This window comes from Notamacropus eugenii, chromosome 6 (genome assembly GCF_028372415.1).
Source record: "Notamacropus eugenii isolate mMacEug1 chromosome 6, mMacEug1.pri_v2, whole genome shotgun sequence".
Taxonomy (NCBI): Eukaryota; Metazoa; Chordata; class Mammalia; order Diprotodontia; family Macropodidae; genus Notamacropus; species Notamacropus eugenii.
In genome coordinates, this window is record NC_092877.1 from 302,934,365 (window position 1) to 302,953,842 (window position 19,478).

General features: G+C 36.0%; 1 protein-coding gene across 5 annotated transcripts in view; it reads right to left on the reverse strand.

Annotated features, from left to right (window-relative positions):
* Positions 1 to 19,478, reverse strand: part of INO80D (INO80 complex subunit D) — a 78,486-nt gene that overhangs the window by 45,479 nt on the left and 13,529 nt on the right. For all 5 annotated transcript variants that reach the window (XM_072617360.1, XM_072617357.1, XM_072617359.1 and 2 more), the window contains 2 exons: positions 13,650 to 14,410; positions 5,913 to 6,021 (listed from right to left, as the gene is read on the reverse strand). In XM_072617360.1, coding sequence (XP_072473461.1) covers positions 5,913 to 6,021; positions 13,650 to 14,410 — 870 coding nt within the window. The remainder of the gene's footprint in view (positions 1 to 5,912; positions 6,022 to 13,649; positions 14,411 to 19,478) is intronic.

Consider the following 19,478-nt stretch of genomic DNA (forward strand, 5'->3'; position numbering starts at 1 on the left):
GAGGAATGTACTAGGAGAAACACAAAGGGAGAAGTAGAATGCAGTAAATGCTCTCTCACAAAAGAGGCAAGAAAAAGCTTTTACAATGGAGGGGAAGAAAAGGAAGGTGAGAGGGAATAAGTGAATCTTCCTTTCATTGGATTTGGCTTCAGAAGGGAATAACATACACACTCAGTTGGGTATGGAAGTTTATCTTACCTTACAGGAAAGGAGGTGGGGAAGGGGATAAGAGAGGTGGGATAATAGAAGGGACAGCAGATTGGGGGAAGGGGTAATCAGAAGCAAACACTGCGGTAGAGGGACAGGTCAAAGGAGAGAACTGAATAAATAGAGGGCAAGACAAGATAGAAGAAAATATAGTTAGTCTTCCACAACATGACTGTTATGGAGGTGTTTTGCACTGACCACACATGTATAACCTTTATCGAATTGCTTGCCTTCTCAATAACGGTGGGTAGGGAGTGGGGAAGGGAGAAAATGTGAAACTCAAAGCTTTAAAAATGAACGTTAGAGGTTGTTTTTACCTGCAACTAAGAAATAAGACATATAAGCAATGGGGTATAGAAATCTATCTTACCTTACAGGAAAACAGAAGGGAAAGGGATAGGGAGGAAGATGTGATAGAAAGGAGGGATGTGAAAGAAGAGAGGGCAAATTGGAGGAAAGAGCAATCAGAATACATGCTGTCCTAGTGTGGGTGTAGGAGGGAGATGGGGAGAAAATATGGAATTCAAAATTTTGTGGAAGTGAATGTTGAAAACTGAAAATAAATTTGTATGAAAAAGAAAAAAGTTGAGATGCATAGGTAATCTCTTTCAAATGGTTTCTAACTAGCACAGACTGGTTACAATGGTAGGCAACTGCTATTTTTTTTCTAATAAGTTCTATTTCATGGGTTGGAATGTTAGCTACTTATGTGGATTGGTGGCATGCTGACATTGACACAATATCATATAGAATACTATACTGCCTCTAGCCATTTTAATTCATACCCACCGTGAGGTATTTTTTTTAATAACCTACTATAAAGTGATATGTATTTTCATTTTCATTTAATTGTCTAGTTCACAAACTAGATTTATAAGTTCCATCAGGGCAAAAACTACATTGTAATTTTTGCATTTTAGGATAATGTTTTGTATATGTTATGTATAATTTATGCAAATGTCATCTTCTTCAATATTATGTATACTCCTCAACTACTTTCATTTTAGTCTTTTTATCTCCAGTACCTAGCATAGTGAGTGCCTAGTGTATGTGAGTACCCAGCTTAGTGGTTGTCTGGATAAGGTAGGGTAAAGGTGCAAATCATAATGCTGAGTAGGCTGATGAACTGGGAGGCCAAAGTGAGTTAGAGGGAACCAAAGTCCCCAAGTATGATGGCAGAGGTTGAGGTAGAGAAGGAGACCATGAGCCAGTTATTGAACTCCATTAGAAAGGAGGGAGAGTGACCTAATGGCAGATAGATAGCAACCAGTATCTGCATAAGCAGATTTATCTGAGTAACATGAACCTAAAAGGAGAGGTTGCTAAAAAATGGTTGGGAGGGATGGGAGAGGTTGGTCTAGAAGTGTCTGTGAGGAATAAGAAATATGCCTACTTCTCACACCCGATGAGTCGGGGAGGATGAGAGAAGGTACATCCAGTACTAGAAAGAGAGGTCTGGGATGCACTATCTTCTCGCAAGGGGTCAGGCTTCCTTTTGTGCAAGAAGGAGCATGTTAGAAAAGGACGATGTTAAGGGAAGTTTGTTAACAATATAATGGGGTAGGGAACAATGGAAAGGGAAAGCAAAATAGGATAGTGACATGATAGCAAAGGAAGGGAGTTTTCATTTAGCTTCTGATGAATCGCAGAGATTCAGAGGATGAAATAAAGAGACAGGGATTCAAGATATTTTAAAGGAAACATTAATGATGGGACTTGTAGACAAAAAAACAAACCAACCCCAAACCAAAAATGATACTGAAGTTTTCAATATAGGTAACTAAAAGATGGTAGTACCAGTGAGAAAAACAAAAAAAGATCAGAAGGAGGTGATTTAGAAAGATAAGGTGATAAGCTAAGAAATGTTAAGTTTTAAGAAACAATAAGACTCCTAGGTGAGATGTGATAAAGCACTTAAAGACATGAGACTGATGCTCAGATCTGAAGAGCAGGTAGCAAAGTACAGTTATCCTTTCAATATCACAACTTTCCCCATCACAATTTTGATATATCATGGATCAACATAAGAAAGTAAATGGGAATTTTGAGGAGTTTTTTGGAAACCACAGACAACACAGAAAAAGTTTAGAAACTCAGAAATGCACAAAACATACATACAGTATTATATAACAACAACCTAAATTTTACCATAAAGTGCTGTAAACATCCCATAAAAGAAAAGAAAAAAAAATCAGACCTTCTCTGGAACAAAGGGAGGACCAAAAAATTTTACATAGATTTTCCAGATTGTGGGGGTACTGTGTCCCTAATTCCCACAATGTAAAAGGAATCACTGTAGGTGTCCACTCACGGGGAGTGGCTAAAACAATTGTGGCATATGAATGTAACAGAACATCACTACACTGAAAGAAACAACAACTATATGAAGAATTCAGAGAAGTATAGAAAGATATAAATTGACAGGTTAAAGTAAACAAAACCAGGAAAACAATGTACACAATAACTACAAATGCAAATGGAAAGAAAAACAAAATAAAACTTAATTTTCTGTAATTATAATAACTAAGCTCAGTCACAGAGAAAAACTGAAAAAATATGTAATCCTCTTTTTGCTACAGAAGTAGGGGACTGTCAGGTATGGTGGATGTGTTGTTTGGTCTTGCTGAACTTTTCTTATGTAATTTATTTACTTTTAGTTTTCAACATTCACTTCCATAAGATTTTGAGTTTCAAATTTTCTCTCCCTCTTTTTCCTCTCCCTCCCCAAAATAGTGTGCAATCCGATACATACTCTGTTTACACATACATTTCATACATATTTTTCACATTGACATGATGTAAAGGAGAATTAGAACTAACAGGAGGAACCACGAAGAAGAAGAAACTAAACAAAGCAACAAAAGAAAAGGAGACCAAATAGTCTGCTTCCATCTGCATTCAGACTCCAAAGTTCTTTCTCTGGATGTGGAGAGCATTTTCCATTGCGAGTATTTTGGAGCTGTCTCAAGCCCTTGCATTGCTGAGAAGAGTTAAGTGTGTATCAAAGTCATGAACGTTTTTTTCTTTCTTTTAAAGTCTTTTTTTACAAAGCACAGCTCACTGATGGGGAGGGAGTGGATGAAGGTGATGTGAAAACAAAAGATGTCGAAAAAGAATAAGACTTGACAATTAGCAAAAAAAAAAAAAAAGTGATGGTGAACTGAGACTATCATATAGCTTCAATTAAAGGAAAGACCATAAAGAAAGAGGAGATGATTGCCAAGTAAAATCTAATTGCCTTAGGGAAGCTTACAGTTAATGAATGGAGAGTAAATAAAACAAAGGACTGACCAGAGAAGAGGAAAAGGATAGAAGATGATGCTACATGGAAGAAAAGATAGGAGATAATTAATTTGGACAAAATATTAAAAAATCAAGAAAACTGAGAACCATCCTGGGGTGGAGCTGAACAAATCATGATATATGAATATAATATTATTACATTAAAAAATGAATGAAAAATTTGAAAAAACATAGGAGGACCTATATCAAATGATAAAAAACGAAGAAAGCAGAGCCAAGGGCACCATATAATGACAACAACAACAAAATCGCACTAAAAGGCTGCCAGACTCAGACCCGTTCTGACTCAGGAGAACAGACGGTGAAACACAACTTCCTTGTCTCAGCATAGAGGTCGGCAGGTATGGCTATGCTGTATGGATCTGTTCTGTTGGTCAGTCGTGCTTAATTGTTTTTCTTTGGGAGGGGAGATATCCTGACATAAATGTGATGTAAAAAACAAAAGACATAGCAAATAAAACATTTTTCTATAAAAGAACTGATAAAAGGTTGTCTCTCCTAAAATAACTGAGCTGAGCAAACTGAAGCAAACAAATATAATGAATGTTACTGCACTATCACAGATGCTAAATATGAAGGGTTCAGAGACACTCAAGCAGACAAGTAAGAAATGACAGAGTAGAAAAAGCAAAGTGAACAAATAATAATATACAGAATGATTACAATATTAATAAAAGGCACAAAATTCTAGCCAAATATAATGGTCAAAGTTAAGGGCATATCTTAAAAACTGAGAAATTATTTTTAGGGAACATATTTTGACGGCAGATTTGTTTAGGTTTTTGTTGGAAAATGACTACTATGTCAAAACAAATTACAGCAATACTTTTTTAAAGGTAAACGAGGGAAGAAAGGGCTTGTGCTCTTTTTTTTTTTTTTAAGCAAGAGCTCTGAATTTGTTCTGTATCCAGTGGAGAATCCTTGAAGTTTTTTTTTAAAGAAACAGAATGTTATGAAGAAAACGGTGTTTTATGTACTTATGAAATAATTGTTGGATGAACAAATAGGTGTGAATCAATTAGCCAACAAGCATTTATCAAACGTTTTCTGTGCCAAGCATTATACTTGGTGCTAAGGATAAAATAATTAAAAGAATAATAGCTCATGCCCTCAAGGAATGTACATTTTGGAGAGGCAGAAGTCAGCAAACGAGAACATGTGATCTTCACCATCTTCCCAAAAAAGCAGAGAAATGGAACTGGGCTTTTCTAGTCATCATGGTGCCTGTCCCAATACAGCTCAATAGTTAAATGCATCCAATATTTCCAGGGTATACAACCAAGACAACCACTATGACACTAAAGCATCCCTCCAATATTAAACAAAAAGCAAGACTGTCTCTCAAAATTTTACGGGGCAAGAAAAGTAGCAATCCTACATAATGAAAGGACACTGCCTTTCCAAGCTCCTGCTTGGAAGTCACAACTAGAAAAGAAAGGTCAAAATACATCTCAATTTTTTTTAGTAAGGCTGAAAAAAAAAAACACTATTGAAACGATCTTGTACAATATTAAGTACAGTAACTCAACAAATACTAATTAAATAATGATGGGTCTAAACTTGCCAAAGATAAGGAAAATGCAAATATATTGGTCTTTCTGTTTCCTAGGGACAGAAAAAAAAAATGACAGAGACTATTGATGACACACGGGAAATAATACTGAACTGAGAGTTTGGAAACCAAGGCTGAAGTTCCTGCTCTTCCACTAAACAACTGAATTGCTTTTCATGTGTATAGCCCCTCCGGATTTCAATTTTCTCATCCATAAAAGAAGGGGTTGGGTTTGATCATCTTTGAAGTCTTTTTGGATGGAAGGACCTAAAACATTTCCAAAGGACTCACGATGCAAAATACCATCCACATCCAGAGAAAGAACTTGGGAGTTGGAATACAGAATGAAGTGACTATTTTCTCCTTTGTTATGTTTTGTTGTTTTTCCCATAGTTTCTCCCATTCATTTTAATTTTTCTATACAACATGACTCATGGGAAAATATGTTTAATAGAATGTATATGTAGAGCCCATATAAGATTGCATGCCAGCTTGGGGAGGGAAGTAAGTGGGAGGGGGAGAAAATTTGGAACTTATGGAAGTGATTGTTAAAAACTGAAAACAAATAAATAAATTTGGAAATAAAATTAAAAAATAAAGTCTCTTTCAGCACTAGCATTCTATAAAGCCAATGTCTGCTCCAACTGAGTTGTAGGGGAGAGATAAAGAAATGAGTTTACCAGGAAGTAATTTCTGGCAGATGAAGTTAATTTCTTAGGAGATATATATTTTACTATAGTTTCCCCTACCATAAGATCAAATCCAATGTGATGATCAAAGAAATTTAATGCCAATATAAAAAACTGGTGCATCACATCATTAATTTATTTTTAAGAAGAAAAAGACTTACTCTTGTCTCTCATATCTGAGGGTTTCTCGGATGGACCATGCAACCTGGTATGGTGAGGCTTGCTCTGATTCTTCCAATTCTTCTCCACTATCTTCAGACCAGTCCAGCCCTGGGGCAAATGAGGAGAGAGACAGAAAAGTAAAAATTCAAAGAAATAATTTATCTTTGAATTTAGGAAATAAAAACTGTCCCAAATGTCTAAGTCAATAATAGCAAGCACTACTAAAATGTAAATAAATTCCACCTAATATGCCTGGGTTCAGTTCTAAGATACTACTAAAATAACTGATTAATATTCATTCAATATTTAAGAAAACATCATTAAATACAGTAATATCTCTTCCAATAAGAAAAAATATTTTCTACTCTTTGTGGGAGATATTTATCATCAGCAGGGAGAAAAACAAGGAGACACAGGATATGCTCTAGGATAAAAGAAAAGGAGATTTACAATAAGAATGTTTGTTATTAAAGTCTGTTATTCAAGCATTTGTAGTTCACTGGTTCAGATATTCCCTTTACAGGGCCAATCACAGCCTCTCTACGACTCAATAGTCAGTCTGAAAGAGTTGCTATAGTCAAAACAGCCATCACCGTTTGGCCAAACTGGTAATAAGCCTGTCAGAACTTAGCTAGGCCAGGCTAGTCTTTGGAGAACAAAATGCATAGCACATCAACCTGCAGTATGAAAATACCATTAAATGCTAACTAAAACAATATGAAATGTGCCACAAAACAGAAACAAAAATCTGGGAGTCTCAGGGAGAGGGGGCCTATGGGTTGAAGAAAAGGTAGACAGATACAATCTGTGCTCAGAAAAAGCAAAGAAGGAAGTCTGCTGGGCTCCAAGTGCTCATGAAACTTATAATAAATAAACACATGCTTGTCTTTTCTCAGCATTCGGAAAAATGGGTGAGAGGACAGGACCCTGAGTGCTTGAAGTGAAGGAGAGTCACCACTTATAGGGATGCAAAAATGTAGATGAAAGACAAATTTTGCCAATTTCTTGATCTGGTCAGAAGCAACCCAGTTTATCTTCAACTGTTCAAATACAGTTAAAGCTATGCATGGAGTTATTTTTGTAATGTACAACTATTTAAGAATAATCCCACCACAATGGATTTACGGAAAGTGATATTTTTTTTTTACCCAGCCTACTTTGTTATTAACGGAGCTTCAATCCAAGAGTACTTACTAATCAAGCTAAGTCTTTCTTAACTTCTGAGTCTTTTAAGCTTAATGAGCCTTTACTTATGCTCTAAGATAAAAAGAGCTACTACATCAATGAAAGATAAATTATCTTTAAAAAAAAATTTGAAAATATAGCACACAACCTTAACCCCCTACAACAAGACTAAATTATAAATCTGAATACAACTAGTTTAAGAAGAGTAAACAAAACAAGGTAAAATCCACCGATAGTCAAATTTGGCCATCTATTCACTTTCTAATTCATAATAACACAGCTCTTTCAAATTGGTTTCAAAAAGACTTCCAAAGATTTTAAAGAATACAGATACAGATCCGGTTTCTGGACTTCAATCAATTCCTTTAGCTTAGATTTTTAGCTCAATTTTTAGCTCAATTTTCTAGGATCCAAATTTTGAGAAGGGGAATAATGGAGAAAAATACCTGACACCTAATGTTACTTTAAGGAATGCTTAATTATTCTGACTAAATAGACTAAATTTGCTTAAAACTAATTTCACTACGATCACTATAAATTTATATTATTTCTGCAAAATATTCTTTTATATTTTAAAAACTGGGTTTTGCATATCCACTTTTTTCTTTTAAAATATCTTAATTTCTAAAATCATTTTTATTTTTTGAGGGAAGGGAATAAGCATTTAAATAATTATGTATCATGCAATGTATAAAATGCTTTACACATATTATTTCATTGGAAATATCTCACAACAACCCTCAGAGGTAGGTACTGTTATAATCTCCATGTTATAGTTGAAGAAACTGAGGCAAACAGAGGTTAAGTAGCTTGCCCAAGGTCACATAGCTGAATTTAAACTCAGGGCTTCTTGACTCTAGGCCCAGCACTCAATCCACCGTACCAACTAGCTACTGACACAAAGTCAGTCACAGCCTTAACAACATGGAAATACATTACTCAGTCTTTCAGGCAGATATGAAAGATAGTGGCTTTGGCAATCAGTATTATATTTGTATGTTTATTCTTCTTTTTTTTGTATGTTTATTCTTGAAGACATTGACTTTAGCCAAAGGACTATCATCAAATTTAATTAACAAGTATCTACTAAGTGTCAGGCACTGTGTTGGCACTGGAACACAAGAACTAAACCAGACCCTGACAATACCTGGGAGGTCAGGGTGGAGCGGGGAGATCAGGAAAAGCCTCTTTTAGGAGATGGCCATTAAGTTAAATGTTAAAGAGAGTTAGGGATTCCAAAATACTGAGATTAGGAGGAAGAACATTCCAGGCCTAGAGGGCAGCCCTTTCAAAGGCAAGGAAGTAGAAGACAAAATATTATGCCTATCATGTGTATCATGTCAGAATATCTTGTTATCAGCATAGCAAGCGTGTCAGTTTGACTAGAATATAGCGCATGAGCAGGAATAATGGGAAATAGGTGTAGCAAGACAGATTGTTAGTCATATGAAGAATCAAAAGAGGACTTTGTATTTGATTCTAGAAGCAGTAAGGAACTACTGCAATTTTTTTTTTTGGTTTTATTTTTTAAATTTATTTTGAGCTTAAATATAAAGACAAAATAGAGAGAACACTTCCATGTACACAGCACAACATGAAAAGAGGATTCAATTTACTTTAAAAAAAACCAACTACATAAATAAATACAACACATCATTTCCTTTTTTATTATTATTATTTTATTGGTTTTCAGTGTTCTACAATCACTCCCATATAACTTAGATCTTTTTTCCCTCCCTCCCCCTCCTTCCCCTCTCTCCCCCCCTCCAGCCCTGAGACAGCATACAATTTTATATAGGTTCTACACACACATTCCTATTAAATACATTTTCACCTTAGTCATGCTGCATAGAAGAATTAAAATGAATGGAGAAATCATAAAACAAACCAAAACATAATACAAAAGAAAATGATCTGCTTCACTCTGTGATTGAATTCCGTAGTTCTTTCTCTGGATATGGAAGGCAATTTGCCTTAAGAGACTATTGGGAATTATGTAAGTCCTTGCATTGCAATGAAGTACTAAGTCTACCAGAAAAACTCCTCGTACACTGTGGTTATTGCTGCGTACAAAGCTCTCCTGGTTCTGCTCCTTTCACTCAGCATCAGTTCATATAAATCTTTCCAGGCTTCTCTGAAGTCTTCCTGTTCATCATTTCTTATAGCACAATAGTACTCCATTACATTCATATACCACAATTTATTCAGCCATTCCCCAGTTGATGGACATCCCCTTGATTTCCAGTTTTTGGCCACCACAAGGAGAGCTGCTATAAATATTTTTGTACATGTGGGACCCTTCCCCATTTTTATGATCTCTTGGGGATACAGTCCCAGAAGCGATACTGCTGTGTCAAAGGGTATGCACATTTTTGTAGCCCTTTGGGTATAGTTCCAAATTGCTGTCCAGAATGGTTGGATGAGCTCACAGCTCCACCAACAATAAATTAATGTTCCAGCTCTCCCACATCTTCTCCAACATTTATCATTTTCCTGTTTTGTCATGTTAGCCAATCTGATAGGTGTGATGTGGGACCTCAGAGCTGTTTTGATTTGCATTTCTCTAATCAATAGTGATGTGGAGCATTTTTTCATATGAATATGGATAGTTTTAATTTCTTCCTCTGAAAACTGCCTGTTCATATCCTTTGACCATTTATCAATTGGGGATACTGCAACTTTTGAAGCAGAAAAGTGTCAGACAGACTTGTATTTTAAGAACATCAGTAACATCTATCAGATTGGCTAACATGACAAAACAGGAAAATGATAAATGCTGGAGATGTGGGAAAATTGGAACACATTCATTGTTGGTAGAGTTGTGATCTGTTCCAACCATTCTGGAAAATGTGCATACCCTTTGACCCAGCAATATCACTTCTAGGACTATATCCCAAAGAGATCACTAAAATGGGAAAAGGACCGACATGTGCAAAAATATTTGTAGCAGGTTTTTGGTGGCTAAGAACTGGAAATCAAGGGGATGCCCATCAACTGGGGAACGTCTGAACAAGTTATAGGTATATGAATGTAATGGAATACTACTGTGATGTAAGAAATGATGAGCAGGAAGACTTCAGAAAAACCTGGACAGACATATGAACTGATGTTGAGTGAAGTGAGCAGAACCAGGAGAACATTATCACACAGTAACAGCCACAGTGTGCAATGACTGACTGTGACAGACTTAGCTCTTCTCAGCAAAGCAGGGACCTAAAACAACTCCAAAAGACTCAAGAGAAGAAAACGTCATCCACATCCAGAAAAAAAACTGTAGTCTGAATGCAGATCAAAGCATCCTATTTGTTCTCTTTGTTTTGTTTTTTCTCTCCCATGGTTCCTCCCATTCATTCTAATTCTCTCTACAACAGGACTAAGGTGAAAATATGTTTAATAAGAATGTATATGTAGAGCCTATATCAGACTGCACACTGTCTTGGGGAGGCAAGAGGGGCAGGAAGTGGAGAAAATCTAAAACTTATGGAAATGTTGAAAACTAAAAATAAATCAATTAATTTAAAAAAAGAACATCAATTTGGCAACTATGTGTGGGATGGATTTTTAAAAGGGGAGAAAACAGAGGCTACCACAATGATCTTATCAAAATGTTATGAAGACCTAAAGTAGGGGAGGCCAAGGGAGCGTAGGGGACAGAAGCAAGAAATGTTATGGAGATACCAAACAACGGCAACTGGAAGATGGTGGTGCCCTTGGCAGAAATATGGTAGTTATCCTTAAATTGGGTTCATCATAAAAAATGTGAAAGGATAGTCATTCTCTCAAAGATTATTATAAGTGGGTTTATACATGCCAAGAACAATTAAGAAAAAAATCAACTGAAAAATTTATTGAGATTTAAGATTTAATAATACCTTGCCACAACATAAAGAAATTTTTAAATCTACACTTGAAATTACTGGAAAATGTAAGGTCACCTTAAAAGGCACATTACAGAAAATTCTAATTTATCAAAAATGATAGTTGGGTTAAAAATGAAATGATCACAAGAGCAACAATTTCATTCTATAAATCCCAAGTGTAGTATGCTGTCCTTCATATGCAATGATGATGTCTCAGATCTATCATTAGCAGCAAAATTGAAATGGGTTTATAACTAAGCCATCCAGACCCACTCACCTGGTGACTCGGGAATTGATGCCACATACCTATGAAATGCCTAGGATGAGGAATGCTGCCTGCCATCACAGGAATGGCTGTCCTAGCATGAAACTATCTGCGCCTTAAGATCAAAACTTTTCTTGACCTTGGCCTCATTCACACTAGCTCTAATGCAACCAACGAAGCTAACCAGTAACAGATTATGGGTGGGCAAAGTCCCCTGATTTGGTATTCCAGCTTCTACAAGTTTTCCTTTTACTCTTGGCAAAACAAATATGATTTAGATGATTATATTTGATAATGGATTACACAGACCTTTTCCCAAAAATAAACCTTACTTTTAAATATTTATTTGAGCCCTAAACATTTGGATTTCAGTTAAAGAAGACAAAATAATTTTTTCCTGTTTCCTTAATATTTGTATTAATTCAGAGGTGCTATATTCTCATAGCTTAAGTCAGTTATTTTTCCCCTTTAAAATTCAATGATAATAGAGAAAGAGATTTTTTTTTAAAGTTAAAGATTATCAGCTGCCATAGACGCAAGAAATGTTGTGGAGGCATCAAACTGTGATAATAGGAAGATAGTGGTGTCCTTGACAGAAACAGTGTTCATCATAAAGAATGTGAAAGGATAGTTGTTCTCTCAAAGATTATTTTAAATGGGTTTAAATTTTAAGATTAAATTTTCCAAAGCCCTATGACAAAAAAAGTTATTTAACTTTTTCCTTAGATTTTTAGTTCATACACTTGCTGAATTTCTGTTTCTATTTATGAAACTACAAATATATTTCCCATTTTAATAACTTAGCCTTTATAGACTAGTGTACTGTTGGTAGAAATGTGATTTGGTTTAGCCATTCTGGAAAGCAATTTGGAACTATGCCCCCCAAATTATTAAACTGTAAATACTCTTGAAGCCTACATCCCAATGAGATCAAAGAAAAAGGAAAAGGACGTATATGTTCAAAAATATTCATACCAGCTTTTCATATTAGCCAAAATTTGGAGACTAGAGTGTGTTGGAGAATGGACAAAGAAATTATGCCATATGAATGGAATGAAAAATGTCTGTGCCACAATAAATGATGAAATGAACAATTTCAAAGAAAGGTGAGAAGACCGCTATGACCTAATGCAGAAGGAAGGGAGCAAAGCTACAAAAAGCAACTCATACAAAGATAACAAAGAAAAAACTCTTTTGAACAACTTTAGAACCCTGGTCAGTGCAATAACAAACCACAAATCAGAAGCTTAATGATAAAACACACCACTCCTGACAGAGAGGATGAATTTAAAATGCACAGACATATATTTTATGTAGGCTAATGTAGGAATCTGCCTTGCAGATGAATATTTGCAGCTGTCTCCAACGCCTGGAATTCTCCCCCATCTTCATCTTCTGACTTCCTTCAAGAACCAGATAAAATCCTACTTTCTATAATAAGCCTTTTCCAATTCTGCTTAATACTAGTGCCTTCCCCTTGCTGATGACCTCCCATTTATTTTGAACATGCCTTGTTTGCATGGTTATTTTTGTATGTTGTCTCCCCCATTAGATGGTAAGAGCCCAGGTTTTGGTGTCAGAAGTTCCGAGTTCATATCTAGCCTTTGAAACTTAATTGCTGTGCAGTCCTGCAAATCACTTACCCTGTCTCTCGGTTTCTTCATCTGTAAAAGGGGGATAATAATAGCCCCTACCTCCCAGAGTGGTTATGATGATAGAATGGGGCAATATTTGTAAATGCTTGCAAACCACAAAGCACTATGTCAATAGCAATTATGAGGCAGCTAGTGGTGCTGTGGATGGAGCAAATCATTTAACCTCCACTTTCCTCAGTTTCCTCATATGTAAAATGAAGGCAATAATGGAGTACCTATACCTCTTAGGGTTGTTTCAAAAGACAATACTTGTAAAGTGCTTTTCAAACCTTAAAACATATATAACTGCTAGCTATTATTATTTTTTGGCCTTTTTTTGTAGCCCCAGACTTCATAAATGTTGAAATGACTTATTTTTCATTTTGTTGTTATTCTAGTTCAAATGGGAAGAGGGTGGCAATGGGAGGAAGAGATTATAAGTGAACGTAAAAATACATTTTTAAAAATTTAGTTGTCATGTAATCCTTTATAATCAGCTAATCTATACAATATTCTAACAGAATAATTTGCTTTATAAAGAAATGTATACACAAAGATGAAACCGCAACAACTCCAGAGCTCAGAAGCTCAGACATACAGGTTCCCAACTCTTAGATTTGTCTCTAGTTCACTAGGCCACATCACTGCCTCAAACACTTAATACTAAAGGGCTTTAAATGGAGATGTGAGATATACTGCTCTATCAAAACGTTTTACCTCCCCTGGTAAGCTTGCCTCACACAACAACACACACTCTGTTTCTGTCATCCCCAGAAAAGATCATCAGCTTACCCAGATGGGGGAACAGATCTGTGTCCAGCTGCTGTCTCCGCGTGCACAGCTTCACCAGTCTCTGCAGCCGACTCATGCGAGCTGAGTGTGGAGAGAAGGCTGTGGCTTTCATGAGAACCCGATCGGGCCTGGGTGGGTCCCCAGCAGGAGCCCTGCTGGGTGACAGGAGAGGCAGAGGTCTCTTCTGGGACCCCTGCCTTGCTTGTGCTATCGTGTGTGTGGTGGGTGCCGCTCCCTGCACTGGTAGGCTGGTGCTCTGAGGCGGAGGGGACCTGCAGACTAAACCCTGCGGCAGCCCTGGAGGCTTTAAGGACATGGATACAGGTGGCAGAGGAGAGCGCTGCTGCTGCTGCTGCTGCTGCTGCTGCTGCTGCTGCCGAGGTGCGGGAGGGGGGCTAAAGTGCTCTTGGCGGACTTTTAGAATCTCGGTCTCTCGCTGGCGTTGCCGATTCTGGGCCAACTTACTCTGCAGCTTCTTCCTCACGGCTGCCCCTTTCTTCAGGTCATCATCTTCCTCATTGAAAGCAAACGGATCTTCCAGCTCAGTCTCCAGGTAGTGGAGAGGGAGCCTGGCCCCTGGGGGGGACAAGGACATTCCATCAAGTCCGTTGGGCATCTTCAAGGCCAGTGTGGGCACCGTCAGACTGAAGGCCATGGTATCCATTTGGTGCCTGGCCTTCACCTCCTCTATTGGATCATTCTTTTTCTTCCTCTCTTTTTTCGGAATAAAGCCAAGTACCTGCAAGTGACTGTTGCAGTACCTTTAAAAAAAATATATACACAATAAGTTCTGAATTTCCTTTGTCTTAATGGGAAAACTACACAGAATTAATATAGTTAAATTAAAGCCCCCCAAATCTACTTTAAAAATGGATGTTACTAGTTAAAAATCCACATTCACTCAATAATCAGGATTCTTACACTTATAAGCTTATCACTTAATGCTAATTAACAGGACTAAGTTGAAATGGTCTTTTAAAAAAAGACCCAAACAACAAAAGTAGATATTCTTTTAATTTTATTCATTGATCTCAGGCATTTCAAGGTGATAGCTACACCTGGGGCCTGAAAAAGATCCGAGGAAAGTACCCTCTTGAGTTTGGACCGGTTTCAGTCCTGCATTGCTATGAGCCCCATGCTTCCTGAGGTAGTCTCCAACTCAAGAGTCCAACAGAGCACAGCTAGCTAAGCCAAGAGCTCACGCTTCTCTCCTACTTATTTATTTTACCTCACTAGGAGAAAAGTAGTTGGGTAAAGCAAATAAGCCTTCAATTCTACATAAATGATTGCACTTCTCAACAATATTTTACAAAGTTCTCTTTAGAGATAGGGATAACAGTAATACAAGTATTCCATAAACATTTTAATGGGATTTAAAGGGGCCATAACCACTATGTCTGATAGGTCTGTAATACATGGATATATGGAAGCAAAATAACCTTTTTAGGGATGTTTGCAATTTGGTATGCTTACATTACTGAGAAAGGTGTGTATATATACATCATCTTTACTTATACTTTTATTGTCAATTATAAACCTGTTTGTTTCAATTAAGGTCTCTTTAGTCTGTTACTGACATTATTGACTTTCAGTAAGATAATGAATTTGGGCAGAAGTGATTATATAAGTAAATCCCAACAGGGACCAGTCTCTCTCTTTTTAGAGAATAATTCTTAATAAAAATAGAAAAAAATAGAGAAGTCTTGCACTAATTAATAGTTGTCTTCCAAAGCAGAACCACAAACAAGAATCTAATTTGAATGTGCTTAGGCTTAAGAACCACTGGCCTACAGCACACCTGACAAGGACCAACTAAAGAAACAAGTGCAAGGGGGATACTTCCATTCAGGAAACTGAAAATTTTAATCTCACTAATTTTAAAAGCGAATTTAAAATCATTTCATTGCTTTTACTTAGGTTTCAAATGAATCTTCTCTCTTCACTTGAACAGGTCCCTTTCGCCAACTTCACATGAACTGTCCTGACTACAAATGACCCTACATTTTGTTTTATATGACTATGGTAGAGTTCGTGTACACATCCCCATCCTTATCATAATTAATTCTTTAAAAAAATAATGCTACTAACAGTTCTGTTAATCTCACATAATTTTCCTACATTGTGTAACTCTAGTGAGTTTCTAAAACAGGGACTTTTAGCCTTTTTTGTGTTATGAATCCCTTTTGGCAGTCCAGTGAAACTATGGACCCCTTTTCAGAATATTGTTTTCAAATTCATAAAAGATACAGGATTACGATAAAAACAATTATATTGAAATAGTCATCAAAATATTTTTTAAAACGTCCATGAATGAGCCCCAGGTAAAGACCTCCAGCTTGAAAATTATTTATAAAAATACTAATTTCCAGTCTATGTGTACAAAGCATGACAATGGATAGAGGCAGTTATGGAAACAGGAAAAACTAGGTTCAAGTCCCCACTCTGACACAATGACTGTTACCCTATGCAAGTCAGTTAATTGTCCAAATTGTTGCAGACGTATATTGATTGGGGGTTCCTCACCCAAAGTTCTATATACTTATGAAATAAAAGTCCAGACACCTCCCCTCCAAAAGTATATACATAAGTTCTGTGGGAATATAAATAGGAAATTATTTATCAATTAAAATACAGTTTGCATATATTGCTAATTACTTATAATTTTTGGTAATCTGTACCAATAAATTTCCATACTGCTTTGAATGTTCAAGAACTGACTTTGTGATATCACTGAAAACTTAATACAAAATTAAAGTACCTTTTAAAAAGAATGCTTGTCAACATAATTATTAAAAGTAAAAACCTTTGGCAAAAATCTCAGCTTTCTGAAAGACAAATGTTTGTATGCTGTCTCATAAGATTACAAGTTCCTTGAGAGCAGTTCCTATTTCTTGTCTTTCTTGGTATCCTCAGCATCTGGAGGCACCATGCCTGGCCGTACCATAGCAGGTACTTAGTAAATGTTGTTGACTTGATAATTCAAAGTAAGAAAAAAACCAACAAAAGATAAAATTTACTCTCTAACCACTGTTCCTTTCATTGAGTATAATACAATGCAATTCAGTCTGTTTCAGCAAGGTAGGAGCGCCTCTTAAGGCAGAACCTGTAATATGTTTGGCTAAATTGTAAGTCAAGTATTAAGAAGTTTCCTAAATACAACACTCACCAAAGTGATACTGTAAATTACTATTTTTAGCAGTCTGATTTAAAAAAAAATGCACTACAAAACAATCTTAAAATACTTATCCTAATTATCCAAGAACTTTATCATAAATACTAATAAATCTTTTTTTTTTAAGTTGCCCATAAAATAGGCAAACAAGTATAGTCTTGTAGCCAAGTATAACACCTGTAAACAGGTTCAGGCATGACACTAAATATCAGGGTCTAGACTTCTTCAGGTTATTTTAAAACATTAACCCTCTCCCATGTTCTCGTCTCACAAATGAGAAGTAACTGATTTAGATTTTTTAGGCTTTGGAAAACAGCAGACTCTAATGATATATAAGTCAATATAGAAAAAGAAAATATGAATATCAGGTTGTAAGTCCTATCCTGTAAAGATATCTAAATTACCATTTAATCACAGCACCTCCTAATGAATTCATAAGGAATTAACTATCTATACCTAGTCTATCTTTGCCTTTAAAAAAATCTTAAGTCACCCGGTAAAATCGCTTCTAGGATTGTATCCTAAAGAGGGATATGAGGAAAGAAGAGGGAAAAGATCCCACATATACAAAAATATTTATAGCAGCTCCTTTTGTGTGGTGACCAAGAACTGGAAATCGAGGGGATGCTCATCAGCTGGGGAATAACTGAGGAAGTTGGGATATATGAATGTAACAAAATACTGTTGTGCAATAAGAAATGATGAACAGGAAGACTTCATTCCCAAAGGAGTCTTGAGGCAAAATGCCACTGACATCCAGAGAGCAAACTCTATGGAATTGGAATGCAGAATGAGGCAGAATATTTTCTCTTGTATTATGTTTTGTTTTGGTTTGTTTTTTCTCATAGTTTCCCCCATTCATTTTAATTCCTCTGTGCAACATCACTAATGCGAAAATGCACTTAATAAAAATGTATGTACAGAAATTATATAGCATTGCATGTCATCTCAGGGAAGGAGTAGGGAAGGAGTGGAGAGGGAGGGAAGGGAAAATCTAAGACCTATAGAAGTGACTGTAGAAAACTCAAAACAAATAAATAAATAAAAACAAACGATGAACAGGAGGACATCAGAGAGGCCTGGAAGGACTTATATGAACTGATGCTGAGTGAAGTGAGCAGAACCAGGAGAACATTGTACACAGTAACAGCCACAGTGTACAAGGACTGATTCTGATAGACTTGGTACTTCATAGCAATGCAAGGACCTAAAATATTCCCAAAGAACTCTTGAGGCAAAATCCATCCACATCCAGAGAAAGAACTTATGGAATCAGAACACAGAATAAAGCAAATTATTTTCTCTTGTGTTATCTTGTGTTTTGGTTTGGTTTTTCCTCATGGTTTCTCCCATTCATTTTAATTCTTCTATGCCAACATGACAAATGCAAAAATGTGTTTAATAATAATGTATGTGTAGAACCCATAAAAGATTACATGCCGTCTCAGGGAGGGAGGGGGAGAAAATTTAAGACTTATGGAAGTGACTGTTAAAAACTGAAAACAAATAAATTAATTAAAAAAAAAATCTTCCCTACTTCAGAACTAAAAAAGTGAAGGAAAAGTCTGTCTAGAATAATTGTAACAATGTGGGGAAATTCTGATTACCTTCTCATTTTAATTTATGCTTTTAACTCTGGTAATAGTACTAAGTCTTTGGTATTGGCCCTTGGGAAAATATCCAAAATTGGCAAATGCGTCAACGCTGAACTAAATTTAAAGGCAAAATTATATAGATATTAAAAAATGCTACTTAAGGCAATGAGTTAATTTATGTTCATCCATCATTCTCAAATAAAAAATAATGAGAAATTGAAATTTTCAGGCTACTTATTAATCTATAAAATCAAATTCTGATGTGCACATTAGCTACAAAGTATGGGTCTTTTTTTCATCTAAGATTAAACTTTTATTTCTTCCCTCACTAAGCAGCTGTCTATAATTTCAGGTATTATAATTTAAAGCCTGAAGTGCTGATTAGTAATTCTAAGGGAGTATTCCCAAATCACTACATTATACCACACTTATTTTGGTACGACCTCATTTTGTACAAATTATTTATTTCTCACATTAAGTGTAAATTACAGGTCTGGTTGCTCACCAGAACAATTTTTACACTCCATTCATGCAGACAGTTACTTGAACACATAGAGGTGAAGGTTGAGTGTCAGTTCCCCCCTACCCTCAATGAGAATATAATATATGAGAAAAATGCTAAGTTAAAATTGTGATTTTAAGTTATCTATATAAAAATAGTATAACCATTTTTTAAGGAATAACTAGAATTATTGGAAAAATATGCAGTAGTTGCCCTACTGTATAACTCTCTACATGAATGAATGAAGTAATCAATAGTATGGACACTGCTCTTTGGCAGAGGAAACCACGAAGGGAGAAGTGGCCTATAAAAAAAAAAAAGTATAAATTCTCTTAAGAATATACAAGATACATGACCAGCAGAAGATCATCTCTTTCAATGCACATGCATATTTTATTTTAAAACATATTTCCATGACAATGTTTTCTTAGAAAGAATTTGCTTGGGCACCATGTTTCAGTTTTTATCTTAGATCCACCTTAGATGTAAAAACAGTTTTCTGTTCTATGAGCACACTACGTACTGCACTTTTTAATACCAAACTTAATGTCACAAAAAGT